Below are 20,523 nucleotides of genomic sequence, written 5' to 3' on the forward strand. Positions count from 1 at the left end.
TATGTGTTTAATCTCGATTTCTGCAAAGCGCCCAAGGTGCTCCAGAGTTTTCTCCAAGTACCTCTTCATATTTGGGTCCTTTGCCTGATACTCTCCGCTTATCTGAGAGGTCACCACTTGTGATTCGCTGTATATCATCACCTTTGTGGCACCGACTTCTTCTGCCAGCTTCAATCCAGTAATCAAGGCTTCATACTTTGCCTGATTATTTAAAGCTGGGAATTCAAATTTTAGGGAAACCTCTATCTGGGTTCCTCTTTCATCTACCAATATTATGCCTACACCGCTTCCTGTTTTGTTGGAGGATCCATCTACATAGAGTTTCCATGTAGTTGGTTTTTTCTCCTGATCCCCTGCGTATTCTGCAACGAAGTCGGCGAGGCATTGGGCTTTAATCGCCGTCCGAGTTTCATATCTTAAGTTGAACTCGGAGAGCTCTATTGCCCATTGAACCATTCTCCCTGCAACATCCGTCTTTTGGAGGATTTGCTTCATGGGTTGGTTCGTACGGACTCTTATTGTGTGAGCTTGAAAGTAAGGCCGTAGCCTTCGTGAGGCTACTACTAAGGAGTAGGCAAACTTCTCTAGTTTGTGGTACCTTAGCTCAGGGCCTTGTAGAACTTTACTGATGAAATATACTGGATGTTGTCCGACCTCGTCTTCTCTTATCAGGGCTGATGAGACAGCCTTGTTTGCTACAGATAAGTATAGGACGAGGTCTTTTCCGGCTACGGGTCGGGTCAGAATAGGAGGTTGGCTTAAGAATTTTTTGAATTCCTGGAACGCCTCCTCGCATTCAGGGGTCCATTCAAACTGACGTCCCTTTCTCAATAAGGAGAACAGTGGAAGGGATTTTAGTGCTGATCCTGCCAAAAATCTGGAGAGGGCTGCAAGTCGGCCATTCAGCTGCTGAACCTCTCTCAAACAAGTCGGGCTTTTCATTTCCAGGATAGCTCTACACTTATTGGGATTGGCTTCGATCCCTCTTTGTGTTAGCATAAACCCTAGAAATTTCCCTGCTTCCACTACGAAGGCGCACTTTGCGGGATTTAGTCTCATCCCGTGCATCCTTATGGTGTCAAAGACTTGTGAAAGGTCTGACAAGAGGTCGACTTCCTTCTTGGTCTTTACCAACATGTCGTCGACGTATACTTCCATTAGGCTCCCAAGGTGAGAGGCGAACACCTTATTCATCAACCTTTGATATGTGGCCCCTGCATTTTTCAATCCAAATGGCATGACCACGTAGCAGAAATTAGCTCTGGGTGTGATGAATGATGTCTTCTCCTGGTCTGGCTCATACATTGGGATTTGATTATATCCCGAGTAGGCGTCCATGAATGATAAGTATTGATACCCCGAGCTGGAGTCCACTAGGGTATCAATACTTGGCAGTGGATAAGGGTCCTTGGGACATGCCTTATTCAAGTCGGTATAGTCGACACACATTCTCCATTTGCCATTTTGTTTTTTGACTAGCACTACATTGGCTAGCCATGTTGGGTACTTGACTTCTCTGATGAAGCCAGCTTCCAGGAGCGCCTGTACTTGCTCTTCTACTATTAGGGCTCGTTCTGGGCCGAGCTTGCGTCTTCTTTGTTGTATAGGTCGGGATCCCGGATAAACCGAGAGTTTGTGGGACATGAGCTCGGGGTCTATCCCAGGCATGTCGGAGGCCTTCCAGGCGAAGAGATCGGAGTTATCTCTTAGGAGCTTAGTTAACCCTTGTTTTAGGGTTTCCCCTAGGTTGGCTCCTATATGAGTATTTTTCCTTCCTCTTTGCCGACCTGTATCTCCTCGGTTTTTCCTCCCGGTTGTGGTCGCAGCTCTTCTCTGGCTCTTGCACCACCGAGCTCTATTGTGTGAACTTCTCTGCCCTTTCCTCTCAGATTTAGGCTTTCATTGTAGCATTTCCTTTCCAACTTTTGATATCCCCTTATTGTTGCTATCCCCGCTGAAGTCGGAAATTTCATGCAAAGGTGGGGTGTGGATACCACTGCTCCGAGTCGATTAAGAGTAGCTCTGCCGATTAAAGCGTTATATGCTGACCCCACATCGATGACTATGAAGTCTATACTCAGAGTCTTTGATTTTTTCCCCTTTCCAAAAGTGGTGTGGAGGGGTAAAAATCCCAGTAGTTTTATTGGCGTGTCCCCTAATCCGTATAAGGTGTCGGGGTAGGCTCTTAATTCTTTCTCATCCAACCCTAGTTTGTCAAAAGCGGGCTTAAAAAGGATGTCCGCTGAGCTTCCTTGGTCTACTAGGGTTCTGTGGAGATGGGCATTTGCCAGGATCATAGTTATTACTACTGGATCATCATGTCCAGGGATTATTCCTTGCCCATCTTCTTTTGTGAATGAAATGGTAGGGAGGTCGGATGACTCCTCTCCGACCTGGTAGACTCTTTTGAGATGTCTTTTGCGAGAGGATTTGGTGAGTCCCCCTCCCACGAACCCCCCTGAGATCATATGGATATGTCTCTCCGGAGTCTGCGGTGGTGGGTCTCTTCTATCCATATCATCTCGCTTTCTCTTTCCATGATTGTCCGACCTTTCTATGAGATACCTGTCAAGCCGACCTTCTCTAGCCAGCTTTTCTATCACATTTTTAAGGTCATAGCAGTCATTTGTGGAGTGACCATATATTTTATGGTACTCACAGTAGTCGCTACGGCTCCCCCCTTTTTTATTTTTAATGGGTCTAGGGGGCGGCAGCCTTTCAGTATTACAAATCTCTCTGTATACATCCACTATAGAAACTTTTAGAGGAGTATAAGAGTGGTATTTTCTTGGCCTCTCGAGACCGAGTTCTTCCTTTTTCTTGGTTTTCCTCTCCCTCTCTTTTGTTGAGGGAGGGTGCCCGGGTCGCCAACTCAGGTCTCTCAGCTTAGCATTTTCCTCCATATTGATGTACTTTTCAGCTCTTTCCTGTACATCACTTAGAGAGACGGGGTGTCTTTTAGATATGGATTGTGAGAAGGGACCTTCTCTAAGTCCATTGACTAACCCCATTATGACTGCCTCTGTGGGCAGGTCTTGAATCTCTAAACATGCTTTGTTGAATCTTTCCATATAGGCTCGTAAGGATTCTCCGACCTCCTGTTTTATTCCCAGGAGGCTCGGTGCATGTTTTACTTTGTCTTTCTGGATAGAGAACCTCATCAAAAACTTCCTTGAGAGGTCTTCGAAACTGGTGACCGACCTCGGGGGGAGGCTGTCGAACCACTTCATCGCCGCTTTCGATAGAGTGATCGGGAAAGCTTTGCATCGCGTAGCGTCGGATGCATCAGCTAGGTACATTCGACTTTTGAAATTGCTTAAATGATGCTTCGGATCCGTGGTTCCGTCATAGAGGTCCATATCGGGGCTTTTGAAGTTCCTCGGAACTTTTGCCCTCATTATGTCCTCGCTGAAAGGATCCTCCCTTCCTAGGGGTGGTTCTTCTTGCTCGTCATGGGAGTTGCGACCTTTGAGGGAGGATTCTAACTTCAAGAGTTTTCTTTCTAACTCTTTTCGTCGTTCCATCTCCTCTCTTAGGTTCTTTTCAGTCTCCCTTTATCGCTCCCGTTCTTGTTCTAACTGTTCCAGGCGACTGTGGACTAATCCCATGAGTTCAGTTGCATGGGACGGTCCCTCTTTCTCTGATTCGCGCCCTTCTGAAGAGTTCACCTTCGGATTTTTTACTCCGGAGGTACCTTCCCTGTGTTGATCATTGGTTCCCTGGTGGAGGGTCAAGTCTGCATCGTTATTACCTGTGTCCAGATTCTCTTGTTTAGAATCTGACTCCACATGACCCTTTTCGGGGGATCTGTCCTCCATCACTGGTTGATCTCTTGGGTCCCCGGCAATGGCGCCAATGTTACGATGGGTAACCGGAGATTGATGTGTTAGATGGTGTTGGTTGGCCCAAACTTATGAAGGAGGAGGCTTTCAAGTGGGTCTGCAACTCGGGGGCCTCCGTCCGACTTGTGCTCGTGAAAGAATAAGGGGTGGTACCTGCAAAGACACTCCGATGCCTAAGTCAGCAAAGGATTAAGCAGGTTTAGAATGTATTGGAACCTAGAGATACCTGAGGGGTGTCAGTGTATTTATAGTGGTGAACCAATAACCACCGTTGGAGTAGTGCCACCTTTTTAGGGTGTTAACCGTCCCTTTATCTTAGGGAGGTTAAGATATGGCTCTTGGAAGTGGTTAGAGAGATTATTGGGGCAGTTACTTATTTGAACGAGCGTTTATCTGCCAGCTAGCCCTCGTACCCGACTTCTTTAGAGCAAGTCGTGGTGCGTACCGACCTTATAAGACGAAGGTTGGTACTGGGTGAGGCTCAATCCTTGGGATTAGGCCTTTTGTTTGGACCTGGGCCTTTACTATTGGGTCAGGGTATGAATAATGTATAAATTTTTAACTATGGTAGGAGTATATTAAAATTAGTTATTTAAATTATTAGTTTTTAGTATAAAATGTCTGTTAAAATATAAAATATATATTAAAAATAAATTAAAAATATATATTTAGATATAAAATACATTATATTTGATTATAGTAATTAATTTTAATATATAAATAATATTTTTGATAAATTTATATATATTATATATAAAAAATATTATGTATGTACACATAAACGATTAACTACTAAGTCTGTTATTATGTATTTATATATTAATACATGTAGTGTTTAATTTATTTTTAAATATATATTTTATATTTTAATTTTATTTTATACAAATAACTAATTTAATTCCTAGTTTTTAGTGTATATGTGACGAATATTAATATTTGAATTAGTGTATTACAGTATTGTGTGTTGACCAAAATGTTAACATGTGTCCAATATTTACTCTGTGCGTTGACTCTCTACTGCAAAATTTACTCACCTGTAATTACACTAAATAATTTTATTTTCAACAAAAATACTAATATTTTTTCATATAAAAAAATTAACCTTAAAATAATATTAATTATAATTAATTTTTATTATATTAGACTAATTTAATTAATAAAAAATTTAGATCCATAACATTATTCTATTATTTATTGAGTGTTAAATGTATTATGATTATTTATTACATATCCCAAGTCCTAAGTCCTAACAAACCTTATTATAAGTCGTTGTAAGAGAAGCAACTAAGCAAGTGGGAACGAGAGAGAAAGCAATATGGAAATTGCAATGAAGCATGCTGCAGGTACATGCATCTATAACCCTACGTACCTCTTATTCTTATTTTGTGGGAAAAAAAAAAAAACAACAACACTACGCTCCAAACATTCCTTGTCCTTCCCCCTTTGCAACTGACTATGTTGAATTGTCAATATTATTATTATTATTATTATTATTATTATTATTATTATTATTATTATTATTTTGGGTGTGTGAAAAATTAGTGTAAGAAACATCAGTAATTTTTTCTAACTTTGAATGATAAATAATCAAATTTCTCTCCAAATGAATATATTGGAAATTAATCTCTTAAACTACATGTTAAATAAAATAAGCTTTAAATTTCATTTTTGAGAATTTCATTTAATTTTTTATTGGAATTGGTCCAAGTGGTCTAAGTGTAATATTTTTTTCATATAAGTATATTATTCCAAACACCTAAATATTTATTTCTTTAAGGGTAGTCTTTCTTTTTTTTTTTTTTTTGGAAGTCAACCTACAAAGTCTTCTGCATTTTCTATATAAACATACATAAGCATCTATCTTATCTTGTAACTTGGCTAATTCTGATTCAATTCATATTTCACCGAAAGAAGAGAGAATGGGAGAAAAAATTGCATCATCAATAGCCATAGGAATAGACCTGGGAACAACGTATTCCTGTGTTGCAGTGTGGCGCCATGATGGAGTGGAGATCATAACCAACGACCAAGGGAACAGAATAACACCTTCTTGTGTTGCATTCAATGATACTCAAAGAATGATTGGAGATGCTGCTAAGAATCAAATTGCTGCCAACCCTACCAACACTGTCTTTGGTAACTATATTTCTCAACCTACCTACTTATTATTAACATTTAAGTTAAAGCATGTTTTTTATCCCGTATGTAATTTTTTTTAAAAAAAATACACCTATCTAACGTTAATTTATTCTATTTTATTTTTAATATCTTTATTCACTCAATTTTATTCATAATATTTTTTATTTGTGTAAAATTATCCTAAAATATTTTTAATTTTGTTCTTAATATTTTAGATAGAGTTAATATCCAACGGTCATTTTAACACAAATCGAAAATACTAAAAACAAAATTGAATAAAATTACACATTAAAAATATTTTTTTAAAATAGTTAACTACTTCTTTGATATTCGAAAGATTCACGATAAAAAAAGACCCTGAGAAAATGTTATTGACAAAACAACCGATGAATGATTTAAAAATGCGACAAAAGCAACTAATAAATATTATATTTTTTTAAGTGTAATTTTTTTCTTCGTATTTAGCAAACATATTATCTATTTAATCTGAATTTTTCTGCCAATATTTAAATAAATATTTAAAAGGTACACAAAAAATTTTAAAACAAAATTTGATCTCTATATTTTTTTTATTTTTGAAAAAAAATCAGTAATCCACAATTAAAAAATAAAAAATTTTACTTGACATAAAATTATAAAATTTTGAGAATGAAAATATTTTATTTTTCTAATGATACTCGCAAAAAAATTGCATCAAACTATGATTTCTAAAGTCATTTTTTAGAATATATATTTAATATCTAGTTCTTGTTATCACATTTTTAAATCTTTCGAAAATTTATTTGTTGTTAATTTATTTTAAAATTATTTTTGTTAACGACGTAAACTTTCAAATACTATTTTAATAATTTTTTTTTTATAAATCACAAATGCTGAACACAAAAAATATATTTACTCTAACTTTTACTTATGTATGTCGTTCGTCATCTTTTCCTCCATGTCAAAATATTAAGTGTGATCTTCATTGACATAATTTGTTAGTATTTTCATGCTAATTAAGCTAAGCATGCAGCTTACCAATTTGTTATTAGAGAGATGTTAAGGCTATCAGGATTTACTTCTTGGTCGTTGAGGCATAGAAAACGTGTTATAATTATTATTATTATTATTAGCGTTTATTTTTTCGTATCATTTCAATGAGTTTTACTCTCTTCATTTTCTAATAAAAATCCTATTTGCCTGCATTAAATATTATTAGTGTACACAAACATGGTTGGATTTAATTGAGTATAAGTTTTGTATTCAACGTTTTGAGCTTGTTTTAATTTTGTTCTCATTTTTTTCTTACAGACTCAAAAAGGTTAATTGGTAGGAAGTTTAGTGAACCCCATGTCCAGAATGATATGAAACTGTGGCCATTTCAAGTTACCAATGTTGATGAAATTCCAATGATTATAGTTGAGCACAAATCTGAGAAAAAATCTTTGACTGCTGAGGAAATCTCATCAATGATCTTAGCAAAGATGCGCGAAATCGCAGAGCAATTTCTTGGAACACAAGTAACGAATGCGGTTATTACAGTTCCGGCTTATTTCAATGACTCTCAGCGCCAAGCTACCAAAGATGCCGGCCAGATCGCCGGCCTTAATGTACTGAGCATACTCAACGAGCCAAGTGCCGCAGCCATTGCTTACGGCCTCGACACTAGAGATTATTCTAATAATTTTCATGGTATCAGAACTGTCTTCGTCTTTGATTTTGGCGGTGGTACGTTGGATCTTACTCTTCTCACAATTGACAACAAAGGAAATATAACCGTCAAGATCCATGGCGGAGACACGCATCTCGGTGGACAGGATTTTGATGCCGCAATGGTTGAATTCGTTGCGAGTGAGTTTCAGAGAAAGAAAAGGCTCGATCTTAGAGGAAACAAAAGAGCCATATGCAGGTTGAAGGTTGCTTGCGAGAGAGCGAAGAGGATTCTCTCTTCAACAACTCAAGCTTCCATTGAGCTGGAATCTCTTCATCAGGGAATCGATTTCTATACCTCAATCACTCGCGCTAAGTTTGAGGAAATCAACAAGAATCTGTTTGAGAGATGCATGGAGCTTGTGAATCAGTGTTTCGCGGATAGTAACACGGCGAAGCAGAGCGTTGATGAGGTTGTGCTGGTAGGTGGATCGACTAGGATTCCGAAACTGGAGCAGCGGTTGAAGGACTTCTTCGACGGGAAGGATCTTTGCAAGAAGTGCATCAATGCGGATGAGGCTGTTGCATATGGCGCTGCAATCCATGCTTCAAAATTGAGCGGTGACAAAAATGAAAAGATTCAAGATCTGAAGCTCTGGGAAGTTACTCCTCTGTCCCTTGGCGTGGAAGTCAGAGGTTCAATAATGAACGTTATAATTCCAAGGAACACCGTGATTCCTACAAAGAAGCAAGATTGGTTTACAACAACCGTCGACAACCAAACAATAGTCACGTTTCATATCTACGAGGGCGAGAGGAAAATTGCAAGCAACAACAACTTGCTGGGAAGTTTCGATCTGGAAGTTCCTCCGGCACCTCGCGGCGCGTCGAACATTAATGTGTGCTTTGAAGTAGATTCCAACGGTATCCTACATGTATCGGCGGAGGAAATAGCAATGGGGTGGACGAAGAAGGTCACCGTAGTGAGCAACAAAGGAAGATTGTCGAGGGAAGAAGTTGAGAGGATGGTGAAAGATGCTGAGAAGTACAAAGCTGAAGATGAAGAATACAGGCAGATGGTTTCAGGAAAGAATAAGTTGGAGGATCTTGCTTACAATATGAGGAATGTGATTGAAGAAGAACCCGTTGCTTCAGAGCTATCTGCAGAAGACAAGGAAAGGATCAACAAAGCTGTTGATTATGCACTGAAATTGGTTGATGAGACTGATTTTATAACGGTGGATGAGCTTGTCAAGGTAGAGAAAGATCTAACTGTCTTTTATACAACTATTTCGAAGATCGTTCAAGATCTTGATGCTCGTGGTAATGAAAGTGAAAGAAAAACCTTGAAGAAAGACAGATTTAAGGTAGGAGCCAGCTTTGTCAATGGGTTGATTTCTTCTGTGTGTTCTGTTATCCAAGTAATACAGAATATGTAAATCGGTTTATCCTAAAATTTTAGGACCGATGAAAAAATAATTTAAAATTATCTTATTTTATTTAGAATTATGTAATTTAGTAATTTAGTAATTCGAGGAATAAAGATCTATTTTCTTGCTGCTACAAGTATTTACCATGGACTCAAATTTTTATTTTATGATTTACATAGAATGATACTTGTAACTTCAATATTTTATGCTTTTATTTTTCATACAACTATTTGTCATAAGCTGGACTTGTTGTTAGTGTTGCAAGTGTGAGGAGTGTTGAAGTTAGTCCCACATCAAAGAAAGCATGGAAGAGTGAGGAGTTTATAAGATGAGAGACCCATTAACTTGACGCCTTAAGGTTTTGAGTTGGATGTGGTGTCTTCTCATCTTATGTTCTCTCGCTTGATTCCTCCCCGAATTCTCCCCGGTTGTCGAGAGCTCCCCACGGTGGCCCCAACACTTGTTCATCATTTATTCCAGCGAGGAACTAGTATAAAGTACAATCATTGAAGTTTAACTTAACACAGCTGGTTTGAAAGTATAATCATTGAATTTTCTTATAATCAAATCAACATAAATCCCTTTAAATATATAACCACTCAGATTTAGGTAGAGAGTTGCAAACACAAATGACATCTGAAATGATGGTTGCACATCAACATGAGCTTAAGAATGTGTCTCCAACCTATCAGCAGATGAATAATATGAATACCAGTTCTTTGTACATTTCTCAATTTTTCTAAGTTCTTCCTCTCTTTCCTTTGCTCCCTCTTCTATTTGATGTCCATAGCAAAAATTTCTAGTACATGTTCCCATGACTTCACGCAAGGAGTAGTAACTTCATTCTATAAATAATTTGAAAAAGGGATCAAAGTTCAAAGAACAAAGCCAACGATTAAAACATAAATACTCTTAACGTAATATGACAAAACATAAGTCATAAACCATAAAATAAAAACACAATCAGCAGCACCTATTCCATTTAATGATATGTTTTCCTCATCAGAAGCAACATTAAAACTCATGCTGATTTTTTTCTTTCTATATAGTTGTAGAGGAATATATTATAAATCTCAACAAGTTACAATATGCTAACAAAATGAAAGTTAAAAATCTCATTCTTTCTTCCTCAAAGCTAAGTTTTCAGTTACTCCATTTCTTCCATCAAAATTGGCAGATGACTAATCATTTCAAGGGGGAAAAAGTTGTTAATAGAGAGTAGCTCAATTTAGCAAATTTGAAAATCCATTGAATTCAAAATAATGGAGAACAAAATTACCCCTCAAATATCATTTTCTATTGCACAAGCTTCTTTTTAGAATGAAATTGAGTCAGTATACATTTTTTTTTTTCTGATTCCTAATTTTCTTTACATGCTTTTCAGAAAGTATCACAACTTCTTTCCACCTTTTTTTGACAGCTTAAGTTCTTGATTTTCAATTGATAAACCCAGGAATCCATTAATCTAAGCTTAAATCAACTTCCAAAAACGAATGACACCAAAACTATACTTTGAAAAGTAAAAATATAATTTTTGTTCTTTATCAATTTTCAAACCCCACCAACATGAATAATTGAATATACCAATTGGTTCTTGTTCATACTCTGAACCAATACTATAGTCAAAATCCAAATAAACCAAAAAGGTCCAATCTAAGATTGACCTTTTTTCATCCATTCGACCTCGTCTAAAGAGGTCGGGGTCGACATAAACCTTTCTCCAAAGAAGTTGGGTTCAAGATAGGCTGGCTAGCAATACCTATTCAAATAGGTAACTGCCTCTAAAATCTCTCAACCCCTCTCCAGAAGCCATATCTCAACAACCCTAAGATAAAATGACAGGTATCCATCTTCAAAAGTGGAACTACTATAACGGTAATTATTGGATCACCACTATAGATACACTAACATCCTTCAAGTATCTCCAAGTTCCAATACTCTCTAAGCCTGCTAAATCCTTTGCTAACTTAGGCATCAAAGTGTTTTTGCAGGTACCATCCCCCATTCTCCACAATACGCAACTCGAACGTAGATAAGTCGGAGCCCACCTTCCTTTAACGTTTGGCCAATCCTTCAAACCCAACTCACCTATCTTAAGTTACCTAGGTAACAGTTCCTAACTAGTAATAACTAATAGCTATAGTATTATTTTTAGTCATACAGAGCTACGTCAAGTTGCACATGATGAATATGCACATGCATGAACCAATAGATTCCTCCTGTCTTAAAAAGATTTTCTCCCATATATATTTAAAAATATTATGTATATACACTTAATATAATTGATATATATTAACCAGCTAGTCGTACTTTTCTATATATGCACTATTTTGTTCTTAATTATTATTAGTAATATTTTAATTACAACGAACATAGTACACTGGCAATAGTTAACTTTGATGGCGAATATTAATATGCCAATATATAGGGGTTCAAATCTTTTATTAAGGTCACATGCAAACAATAATCTTGGTAAACTCAATAATAGTAGAGAAAACAATAATGAACTCCACACACATACTCTATCTTCCATCCTCGTCCTATAGCTAGCAGCAGCAGCCAAAATTGAAAGTGTCTTAAAAGTCTTTTTCTTCTCTTTCAAAAACTTATTAAATGAAGGAATATATACAAACAATTATATATATATATATATATATATATATATATATATATATATATATATAGCATTCTTAACTGACCACTAACCAACTAGAAAATATTAAAAATGTGAATTGGATTTATAATAATTGAGTTTGAGATCAAAATGATTCATTTAAATTTTTAAAAAAATTAGCTGTATGATTATTACAGCGATTAAATTGAGTATTAAATGTATTATTATTTATTACATATCCTAACAAACCTTATTATAAGTCGTTGTAAGAGAAGCAAGTGGGAAAGAGAGAGAATGCAATTATGGAAATTGCAATGAAGCATGCACATCATCTTTATGAACCCTACCTACCTCTTATTTTGTGGAAAAAAAAAACAGTACGCTCCAAAAATTCCTTGTCCTTCCTCCTTTGCAGCCGCAACTGACTGTGTTGAATTGTCAACATTTTATTATTATTATTATTTTGGGTGTGCGAAAAATTAGTGTAAGAAACATTAGTAATTTTTTCTAATTCTGAATGATAAATAATACAATTTCTCTCCAAATGACTATATTGGAAATTAACCTCTTAAACTACATATTAAATAAAGGAAAAGTCTAAGGGCCAGCAATTTTTGTGTTTTTTGGCCAGCATTTAACCATCAAAACAAAACTGAGTGATCTCCCACCATTAGATGTAATCTCACACCATTAAAAACACTATTGATGACTAATTGATGGTTACAAAACACCAAAATTACTGGCCCCTAGCATTCCTCTTAAATAAAATAAGCTTTAAATTTCATTTTTGAGAATCTCATTTCTTTTTATTGCAATTAGTCCAAGTGGTCTGAGTGTAATATTTTTTTCATATAAGTATATCATTCCAAACACCTAAATATTTATTTCTTTAAGGCTAGTCTTTTTTTTTTGGAAAGTCAACCTATAAAGTCTTCTATATTTTTTATAGGTGGCTACTCTAATGAAAATTTTATGATTGTCATCATGTGAAGATATTTCATTTTGACCATTGGATGATAGATTGTAGGACTTGATTTTTATTTGAAGTAAAAGTGTTACATTTATTCAAAGTGTTGCTAGACAAATAAATTACACTTTTTAAACAAGGATCATCATAAAAAGATGTTTTTAACATCTTCATGAGTAGTTGTCTTTTTTATATATACATACATAAGCATCTATCTTATCTTAGCTTATAACTTGGCTAATTCCGATTCAAGTCATATTTCACTGAAAGAAGAGAGAATGGGAGAAGGAAAATCATCATCAGTAGCCATAGGAATAGACCTGGGAACAACGTACTCGTGTGTTGCAGTGTGGCGCAATGATGGAGTTGAGATCATAACCAACGACCAAGGGAACAGAATAACACCTTCTTGTGTTGCATTCACTGATACTCAAAGAATGATTGGAGATGCTGCTAAGAATCAAGTTGCTGCCAATCCTACCAACACTGTCTTTGGTAACTATCCCAACCTACCTACTTATTTTTTGTTTTAAAAAGTCACAAAGCAGATCCAACCAATAGCAAGTTTCCAGGAGGCAAGAAGACATGATATTCAGATAACATGTATAAATTTATATATATTATATATAAAAATATTATGTACACAAAAAAAAATCAGTCACTAAATTAATTATTATATATTTATATATAAGTATATATAGTGTTTAACTTATTTTTTATGTATATTTTTATATTTCAATCTTATTTTACATGAATGGTTAATTTTTTGTTGTTGATTTTTAGTATATATGTAGTATGATAAATTATATATATTTTTGTTTTCATTTTTATCTTACAGACTCAAAGAGGTTAATTGGTAGAAAGTTCAGTGATCCTCATGTCCAGAATGACATGAAACTCTGGCCATTTCAAGTCACTAATGTTGATGACGTTCCAAAGATTGTTGTTGAGCACAAAGGTGAGATAAAGTCTTTCGCTGCTGAGGAAATCTCATCAATGATCTTAGCAAAGATGCGCGAAATCGCAGAGAAATTTCTTGGAACACAAGTAACGAATGCAGTTATTACAGTGCCTGCTTATTTCAACGACTCTCAGCGGCAAGCCACCAAAGATGCCGGCCGTATCGCCGGCCTGAACGTAATGAGCATACTCAACGAGCCAAGTGCCGCAGCAATTGCTTACGGCCTCGACACTAAAGATCATTTTCATGGAATCAGAACTGTCTTCGTCTTTGATTTTGGCGGTGGTACTTTGGATCTTACTCTTCTCACAATTGACAACAGTGGAAACATAACCGTCAAGATCCATGGCGGAGATACGCATCTCGGTGGACAGGATTTTGATGCAGCAATGGTTGAATTCTTTGCGAGTGAGTTTCAGAGAAAGAACAGGATTGACCTTAGAGGAAACAAAAGAGCCATATGCAGGTTGAAGGTTGCTAGCGAGAGAGCAAAGAGGATTCTCTCTTCAACAACTCAAGCCTCCATTGAGCTGGAATCTCTTCATCAGGGAATCGATTTCTACACATCAATCACTCGCGCTAAGTTCGAGGAAATCAACAAGAATCTCTTTGAGAGGTGCATGGAGCTTGTGCATAAGTGTTTCGAGGATAGTGACATGGCGAAAAGCAGCGTTGATGAGGTTGTGCTGGTAGGTGGATCGACTAGGATTCCGAAATTGGAGCAGCGGTTGAAGGACTTCTTCGACGGGAAGGATCTTTGCAAGAAGTGCATCAATGCGGACGAGGCGGTTGCATATGGTGCTGCAATCCATGCTTCAAAACTGAGTGGTGACAAAAATGAAAAGATTCAAGATCTGAAGCTCTGGGAAGTTACTCCTCTGTCCCTGGGCTTGAAAGAGCAAGGAGGTTTAATGAAAGTTATAATTCCAAGGAACACGATGATTCCTACAAAGAAGCAAGATCTGTTTACAACACAATTCCACAACCAAGAAATAGTCCAGATTCATATCTACGAGGGCGAGAGGAAAATTGCAAGCAACAACAACTTGCTCGGAAGTTTCGATCTGGAAATTCCTCCGGCACCTCGCGGCGTGCCGATGATTAATGTGTGCTTTGAAATAGATTCTAACAGTATCTTACATGTATCGGCGGAGGAAAGAGCAACGGGGGTGATGAAGAAGGTGTCTGTAGTGAGCAACAAAGGAAGATTATCGAGAGAAGAAGTTGAGAGGATGGTGAAAGATGCTGAGAAGTACAAGGCTGAAGATGAAGAGCACAGGCAGAAGATTGAAGCAAGGAATGCTTTGGAGAATCTTGCTTACAATATGAGGAATTTGATAGAAGATGAACCCGTTGCTTCAGAGCTATCTGCACAAGACAAGAAAAAGATTAACAAAGCTATTGATTATACATTGAAATGGATTGATGAGAGTGATTTTGCAACGGTGGATGAGTTTAAGAAGGAAGAGGAAGGTCTTTTGAGCGTGTTTGGTCCAATTATTTTGAAGATGATTGAAGATCTTGATGCTCGTGGTAGTGAAAGTGGAAGAAAAAGCTTGAAGAAACACAGTTTTGAGGTAGTAGTCAGCGTTGTCACTGGGTTGGTTTCTGCAGTGTGTTCTGTTATCCAAGTAATACAAGGATAATCTTAGTAATAATCCAACTTTTTTTTTGCTTTTATTTTTCATACAACTATTTGTCATATGCTGGACTTGTCCATCATTTATTCCAGCGAGGAACTAGTATAAAGTACAATCATTGGAGCTTAACTTAACATCGCTGGTTTGAAAGTATAATCATTGAATTTTCTTATAATCAAATCAACATAAATCCCTTTAAATATATAATCATCCAGATTAAGGTAGAGAGTTGCAAACACAAATGACATCTGAAATGATGGTTGCACATCAACATGAGCTTAAGAATGTGTCTCCAACCTATCAGCAGATATTGAATAATATGAATACCAGTTCTTTGTACATTTCTCAAATTTTCTAAGTTCTTCCTCTCTTTCCTTTGCTCCCTCTTCTATTTGATGTCTATAGCCAAAAATTTCTAGTTCATGTTCCCATGACTTCACCCAAAAGAATAGTAACTTCATTCTATAAATAATATAAAAAATGATATTGGTAAAATTTTGGTGTATCACTCAAATATATATTTGATTTTATAGTGTTTTTCAAAATGTTGGGTTAAAATATACAATATTTTTCAATAAATGAGTTTTACACCAAAATTTTTTCTATATCCAAAAAAATTAACCTCAAAATTCAAAAAATAAAGCCAATAATTATAACACTAAATACTTTTAACGTACTATGACCAAGGGAGATTTTAATAAATAATGGAGAACAAAATTACCCCTCAAATCATATTTTTCCTATTGCACAAGCTTCTTTTTAGCATGGAATTCAGTCAGCATACATTTTTTTTTTCTGATTCCTAATTTTCTTTACATGCTTTTCAGAAAGTATCATGGCTTCTTTCTACCTTTTTTTGACAGCTTACGGTTCTTGATTTTCAATGACAAACCCAATAATCCATTCATCTAAGCTTAAATCAACTTCCAAAAACAAATGACAGCATAACTATGCTTTGAAAAGTAAAAATCCTTTTTTTTTTCTCTGTCAATTTTCAAATTCCACCAAAAGCCTATAAGCAAAAGCAGTAGAAGAAGAAAAAAACTGCTTACCAAGTAGCCTCAAAAAACTGGTTGAATATTGGCGGCAGCACATATCTCATGTCCACCACCAAATATTGTACCTCTACAATGATTGGTTACTGCAGCCTGTGCACCTACCACAACAACAAAAATGGCATGCTTGTTCTATTCCTTCACTGCTTCATTGTAGAAACATTGCAACCAAGCTGCTCCTTCTGGAGTTGTGTTTCATGGAATGGTCCATAATTATTAGATTTCTCCTATTATAAGGAGAAGACTAAGAAGAAAAGAATTCCATGCTATCATCATTTTCAATTACTAGATTTTATATTTGAGATTTCAAAATTTTGGAGGGTTTCAATAAGTCTAATGTGACAGCACCTAATGTTGTATGATCTTAGAGGTAGATTTTTCATTTTCTCAACCAATCAAAAGGCTAAAATTGCTATTCAGTCTTATTTCAAACATGAAAATGTCTGCAAGAGCTGCCAATAAATTGTCAATAACCAAAGTAATATTTTCACTTAATGAAGCTCATGATGTCAGTTCCCAATAAATTGTCAACACCAGCTCCTTACCCCTAGCACAGAATGAATGCATAGTATATGTATCTTGACATCAAAGTATGTTAACTCAATGAAAGTAGCATTTCCTCTTGGCAAGTTTATGAAGCAAACAGAGGTTGACTTGGTTAAATATGTTTCTAAACAGAACCATGGACATAAAGAACTGACACAGACAAAGATTGAGAAGGAGAAAAGAAGTGAGGCAAAGAAGCGAACCATTGAAGAAACCGGCCAAATTTCTCGCTACCCACTTCACAACCAAAGGCATAACTGTAATGATGCCATTGCCATTGCAATTTCTCAAGCACCTTGTTCTTCATCATTCACCAATAGTGAACATTCCACAATACTACCTTCACCTTATTCGTTCTTGCAAATACCTGAATCCTCTACTCCAAATCCATGCTCATTTGCTTGTCTCGGGCCTTCTCACAAAACATCATTCCTTAACTGCCCAACTCATCAATTCCTATTCTTTCCTTCACCAATCTACATTGTTACAATCAACATTCAATTCTGTGACATACCCTTCTCTGCTTCTATGGAACTCCATTATTAGAGCATATTCTAGGATTCATCAGTTCCATAAAGCAATAAGCTTGTATCATAGAATGTTAAGGGTAGGGGTTGAACCAGACAAATATACATTTACCTTTGTTCTTAAGGCTTGTACTGGTGCTTTGGATTTTGATCAGGGTGTTGCAGTTCACCAATACATAGCTTCTACGAAGCTAGAATGTGATGTATTTATTGGGACTGGTCTTGTTGATATGTACTGTAAAATGGGACACTTCGATAGTGCTCGGAAGGTATTTGATAGAATGTCTAGGAAGGATGTTGCTTCCTGGAATGCAATGATTTCAGGGTTATCTCAGAGCTCAGTTCCTTCTGAAGCAATGGGAATATTCCGGACCATGCAGATGGAGAGTGTGGAGCCAGACTCTGTAAGCATCTTGAACTTGGCCCCAGCTGTTTCCAAATTACAGGATATTGATTCTTGCAGGTCTATTCATGGTTATGTAGTTAGGAGATCTATTGATGGTGCCGTTTCAAATTCATTGATTGATATGTACTCTAAATGCAGTGAAGTTGATGTGGCTTATCGGATATTTGACCGGATGCAGGCTAAAGATGATGTCTCATGGGCAACAATGATTGCTGGGTATGTATCTCATGGTAGTTTCCCTGAGGCTCTTCAATTACTTGACCAAATGAAACACAAAAATATTAGGATGAATAAGGGATCAGTTCTAAATACCCTTTTGGCAGCTACTGAGATGAGAGACTTAGAGAAAGGGAAGGAAGTTCATGATTATGCTTTAAGGCTTGGGATAATGTCAGATGTTGCTGTTGCTACCACAGTTATCAGCATGTATACAAAATGCGGCGAGTTGAAGAAAGCTAAAGAATTGTTTCTGAGTCTTGAAGGAAAAGATTCAGTTGCATGGTCTGCTTTTATATCAGCTCTTGTTCAAGCAGGGTATCCTGGGGAAGCTTTGTCTATATTGCAAGCGATGCAGCAAGAGGGTTTGAAACCAGATAAAGCAACTCTGATAAGTCTTGTTTCGGCATGTGCAGAAATCTCACATGCCAGATTAGGTAAGAGTATGCACTGCTATGCTATTAAATCAGATATGGAGTCTGATATCTCAACTATAACAACTCTTGTCTCAATGTACACTCGATGTGAATTATTTACATATGCTCTGAAGCTATTCAACCGAATGCGCTATAAAGATGTTGTCGCTTGGAATACCTTGATAAATGGGTTTGCCAAATATGGTGATCCATATATTGCATTGGAAATGTTTCATAGATTACAATTAAGTGGAACTCAACCGGATAGTGGAACCATTGTTGGTTTAGTTTTAGCTTGCACCCTTCTGAATGGCCTTGATCTTGGAATCTGCTTGCATGGGACTATTGAAAAGGGAGGGTTTGGATCTGACACTCATGTAAAGGTTGCTCTACTAGACATGTATGCCAAATGTGGGAGCCTTTTCTCAGCTGAGAAATTGTTTTGCTTAACAAAGCCTGCAAGAGATGAGGTATACTGGAATGTTATGATTGCAGGGTACCTGCATAACAGATGCACTGACAAAGCGATTTCCGCTTTCAATCAGATGAGACTAGAAAATGTGAGGCCTAATTTAGTGACATTTGTGACCATACTTCCATCTGTATCATATTTTTCAGTATTGAAAGAGGCCATGGCTTTTCACGCCTGCATAATCCGAATGGGATTTGTGCATAGTTCCTCTGTTGGAAACAGCCTAATAGATGTATATGCTAAATGTGGACAACTCAGTTATTCTGAGAAATTCTTTCATGAGATGGAAAACAAAGACACTGTCACATGGAATGCAATGCTTTCAGGCTATGGAATGCATGGCCAAGGCGACCGTGCCCTCTCTCTTTTTTCACTTATGCAAGAGGCTGGTGTCAGTGTTGATTCTGTTTCCTACCTCAATGTATTGTCTGCCTGCAGACATGCTGGTTTAATTGAAGAAGGAAGGAACATTTTCAAGTCTATGAGTAAAAATCACCATCTTGAACCAAATATGGAACACTATGCCTGCATGGTTGATCTTCTTGGCCGAGCTGGATTATTTGATGAAGTTTTGAGTTTAATCAATAAGATTCCGGAAGAACCTGATGCTCAAGTATGGGGTGCGCTCTTGGGAGCATGCAAAATTCATTCCAATATGAAGTTAGGAGAGGTTGCCCTCCATCACCTCCTTAAACTTGAACCGAGAAATGCCGTTCATTATGTGGTATTGTCTGATATATATGCTCAATATGATAGATGGATTGATGCTGGAAGAACAAGGTCAAATATGATTGAACATGGCTTGAAGAAAAGTCCAGGGTACAGTTGGGTTGGAGTTCATAGTCAAGGTTCATGCATTTCTCTAAAGTGATTACAGAAAAAGGAACTTCTTTTTTTTTTTTTTTAATCAAAGAGGAAATGTTCATAGAAAGAAGTCAAATTGTGAGTTCCCAGATGGCATTTGTCATGTTGGAATAAGGTTAAAAGTGTATTATAGAGCTGAAAGGTTAATTTTACATTGTGGAAAGTAATTGAGTTGCACTTAATGATTACCAACCTGAAATCCTAGTTTATAAAATATACTCCAAAATAAATGGAAAGAGGAAGAACGGGAAGTTAGATGTGAATTTAATATTACCATGATGTGTATCATCATTATGGTTCAACCTAAAGTCTTTTTTTTTTTCCCCTCGAGTTAAGTAAATGAAAAAGAAAAGCGAAGATTTATTACTCTAAGGCTGAAACAAACGATTGGGATAAGGAACAAGATGTATTTAAGAAGCTGGCAACAATCTGAGAATAATGCATCATATAAATTTAAAAAAGTGATTTCCTTCTAACAATTCGGGTCCATAGCTCAGTGGTAGAGCATTTGACTGCAGATCAAGAGGTCACCGGTTCGAACCTGGTTGGGCCCTTTTTATTTTTGGAGACTTCCATCTACATTTCTTGTTTTTACTTTTTACACATTCATTTAGACTTCTAGCAGCTACCATATTCTATATTTCCTCTTATGCCATCTTTCTTTCTAATTAATAAATTGGACAAAAGAAGCCAATCAAGTTCACTCGGGGGCTGAAGTTTAGGTTAGACTGCATCGATTCCTTGTCTTTGATATAGACACGTCCTGTTTATGACCTTCCATAGTTGTTTCAAAACCAAA

At 36.6% G+C, this 20,523-nt stretch overlaps 3 protein-coding genes and 1 non-coding gene across 4 annotated transcripts; all 4 read left to right on the forward strand.

Annotated features, from left to right (window-relative positions):
* The first annotated feature begins 3,196 nt into the window (after positions 1–3,196).
* LOC112798155 (heat shock 70 kDa protein 18-like) lies at positions 3,197–9,176 on the forward strand. The gene is made up of 2 exons (XM_025841358.3): positions 3,197–5,978; positions 7,272–9,176. Exons 1-2 carry the CDS (start codon positions 5,762–5,764, stop codon positions 9,047–9,049), a joined length of 1,995 nt encoding a protein of 664 aa, XP_025697143.2. The 5' UTR covers positions 3,197–5,761; the 3' UTR covers positions 9,050–9,176.
* A 3,272-nt stretch (positions 9,177–12,448) lies between these two features.
* LOC112798157 (heat shock 70 kDa protein 18-like) lies at positions 12,449–15,356 on the forward strand. The gene is made up of 2 exons (XM_025841362.3): positions 12,449–13,116; positions 13,460–15,356. Exons 1-2 carry the CDS (start codon positions 12,900–12,902, stop codon positions 15,226–15,228), a joined length of 1,986 nt encoding a protein of 661 aa, XP_025697147.1. The 5' UTR covers positions 12,449–12,899; the 3' UTR covers positions 15,229–15,356.
* Positions 15,357–15,780: 424 nt separating this feature from the next.
* Positions 15,781–19,938, forward strand: LOC140178500 (pentatricopeptide repeat-containing protein At2g39620-like). The gene has a single exon (XM_072215634.1). It carries the CDS (start codon positions 17,086–17,088, stop codon positions 19,729–19,731), a length of 2,646 nt encoding a protein of 881 aa, XP_072071735.1. The 5' UTR covers positions 15,781–17,085; the 3' UTR covers positions 19,732–19,938.
* A 268-nt stretch (positions 19,939–20,206) lies between these two features.
* TRNAC-GCA (transfer RNA cysteine (anticodon GCA)) lies at positions 20,207–20,278 on the forward strand. Its single transcript has one exon. It is a non-coding gene; the product is annotated as a tRNA-Cys (tRNA).
* Positions 20,279–20,523: the final 245 nt, after the last annotated feature.

Source organism: Arachis hypogaea, chromosome 14 (genome assembly GCF_003086295.3).
Source record: "Arachis hypogaea cultivar Tifrunner chromosome 14, arahy.Tifrunner.gnm2.J5K5, whole genome shotgun sequence".
NCBI lineage: Eukaryota > Viridiplantae > Streptophyta > Magnoliopsida > Fabales > Fabaceae > Arachis > Arachis hypogaea.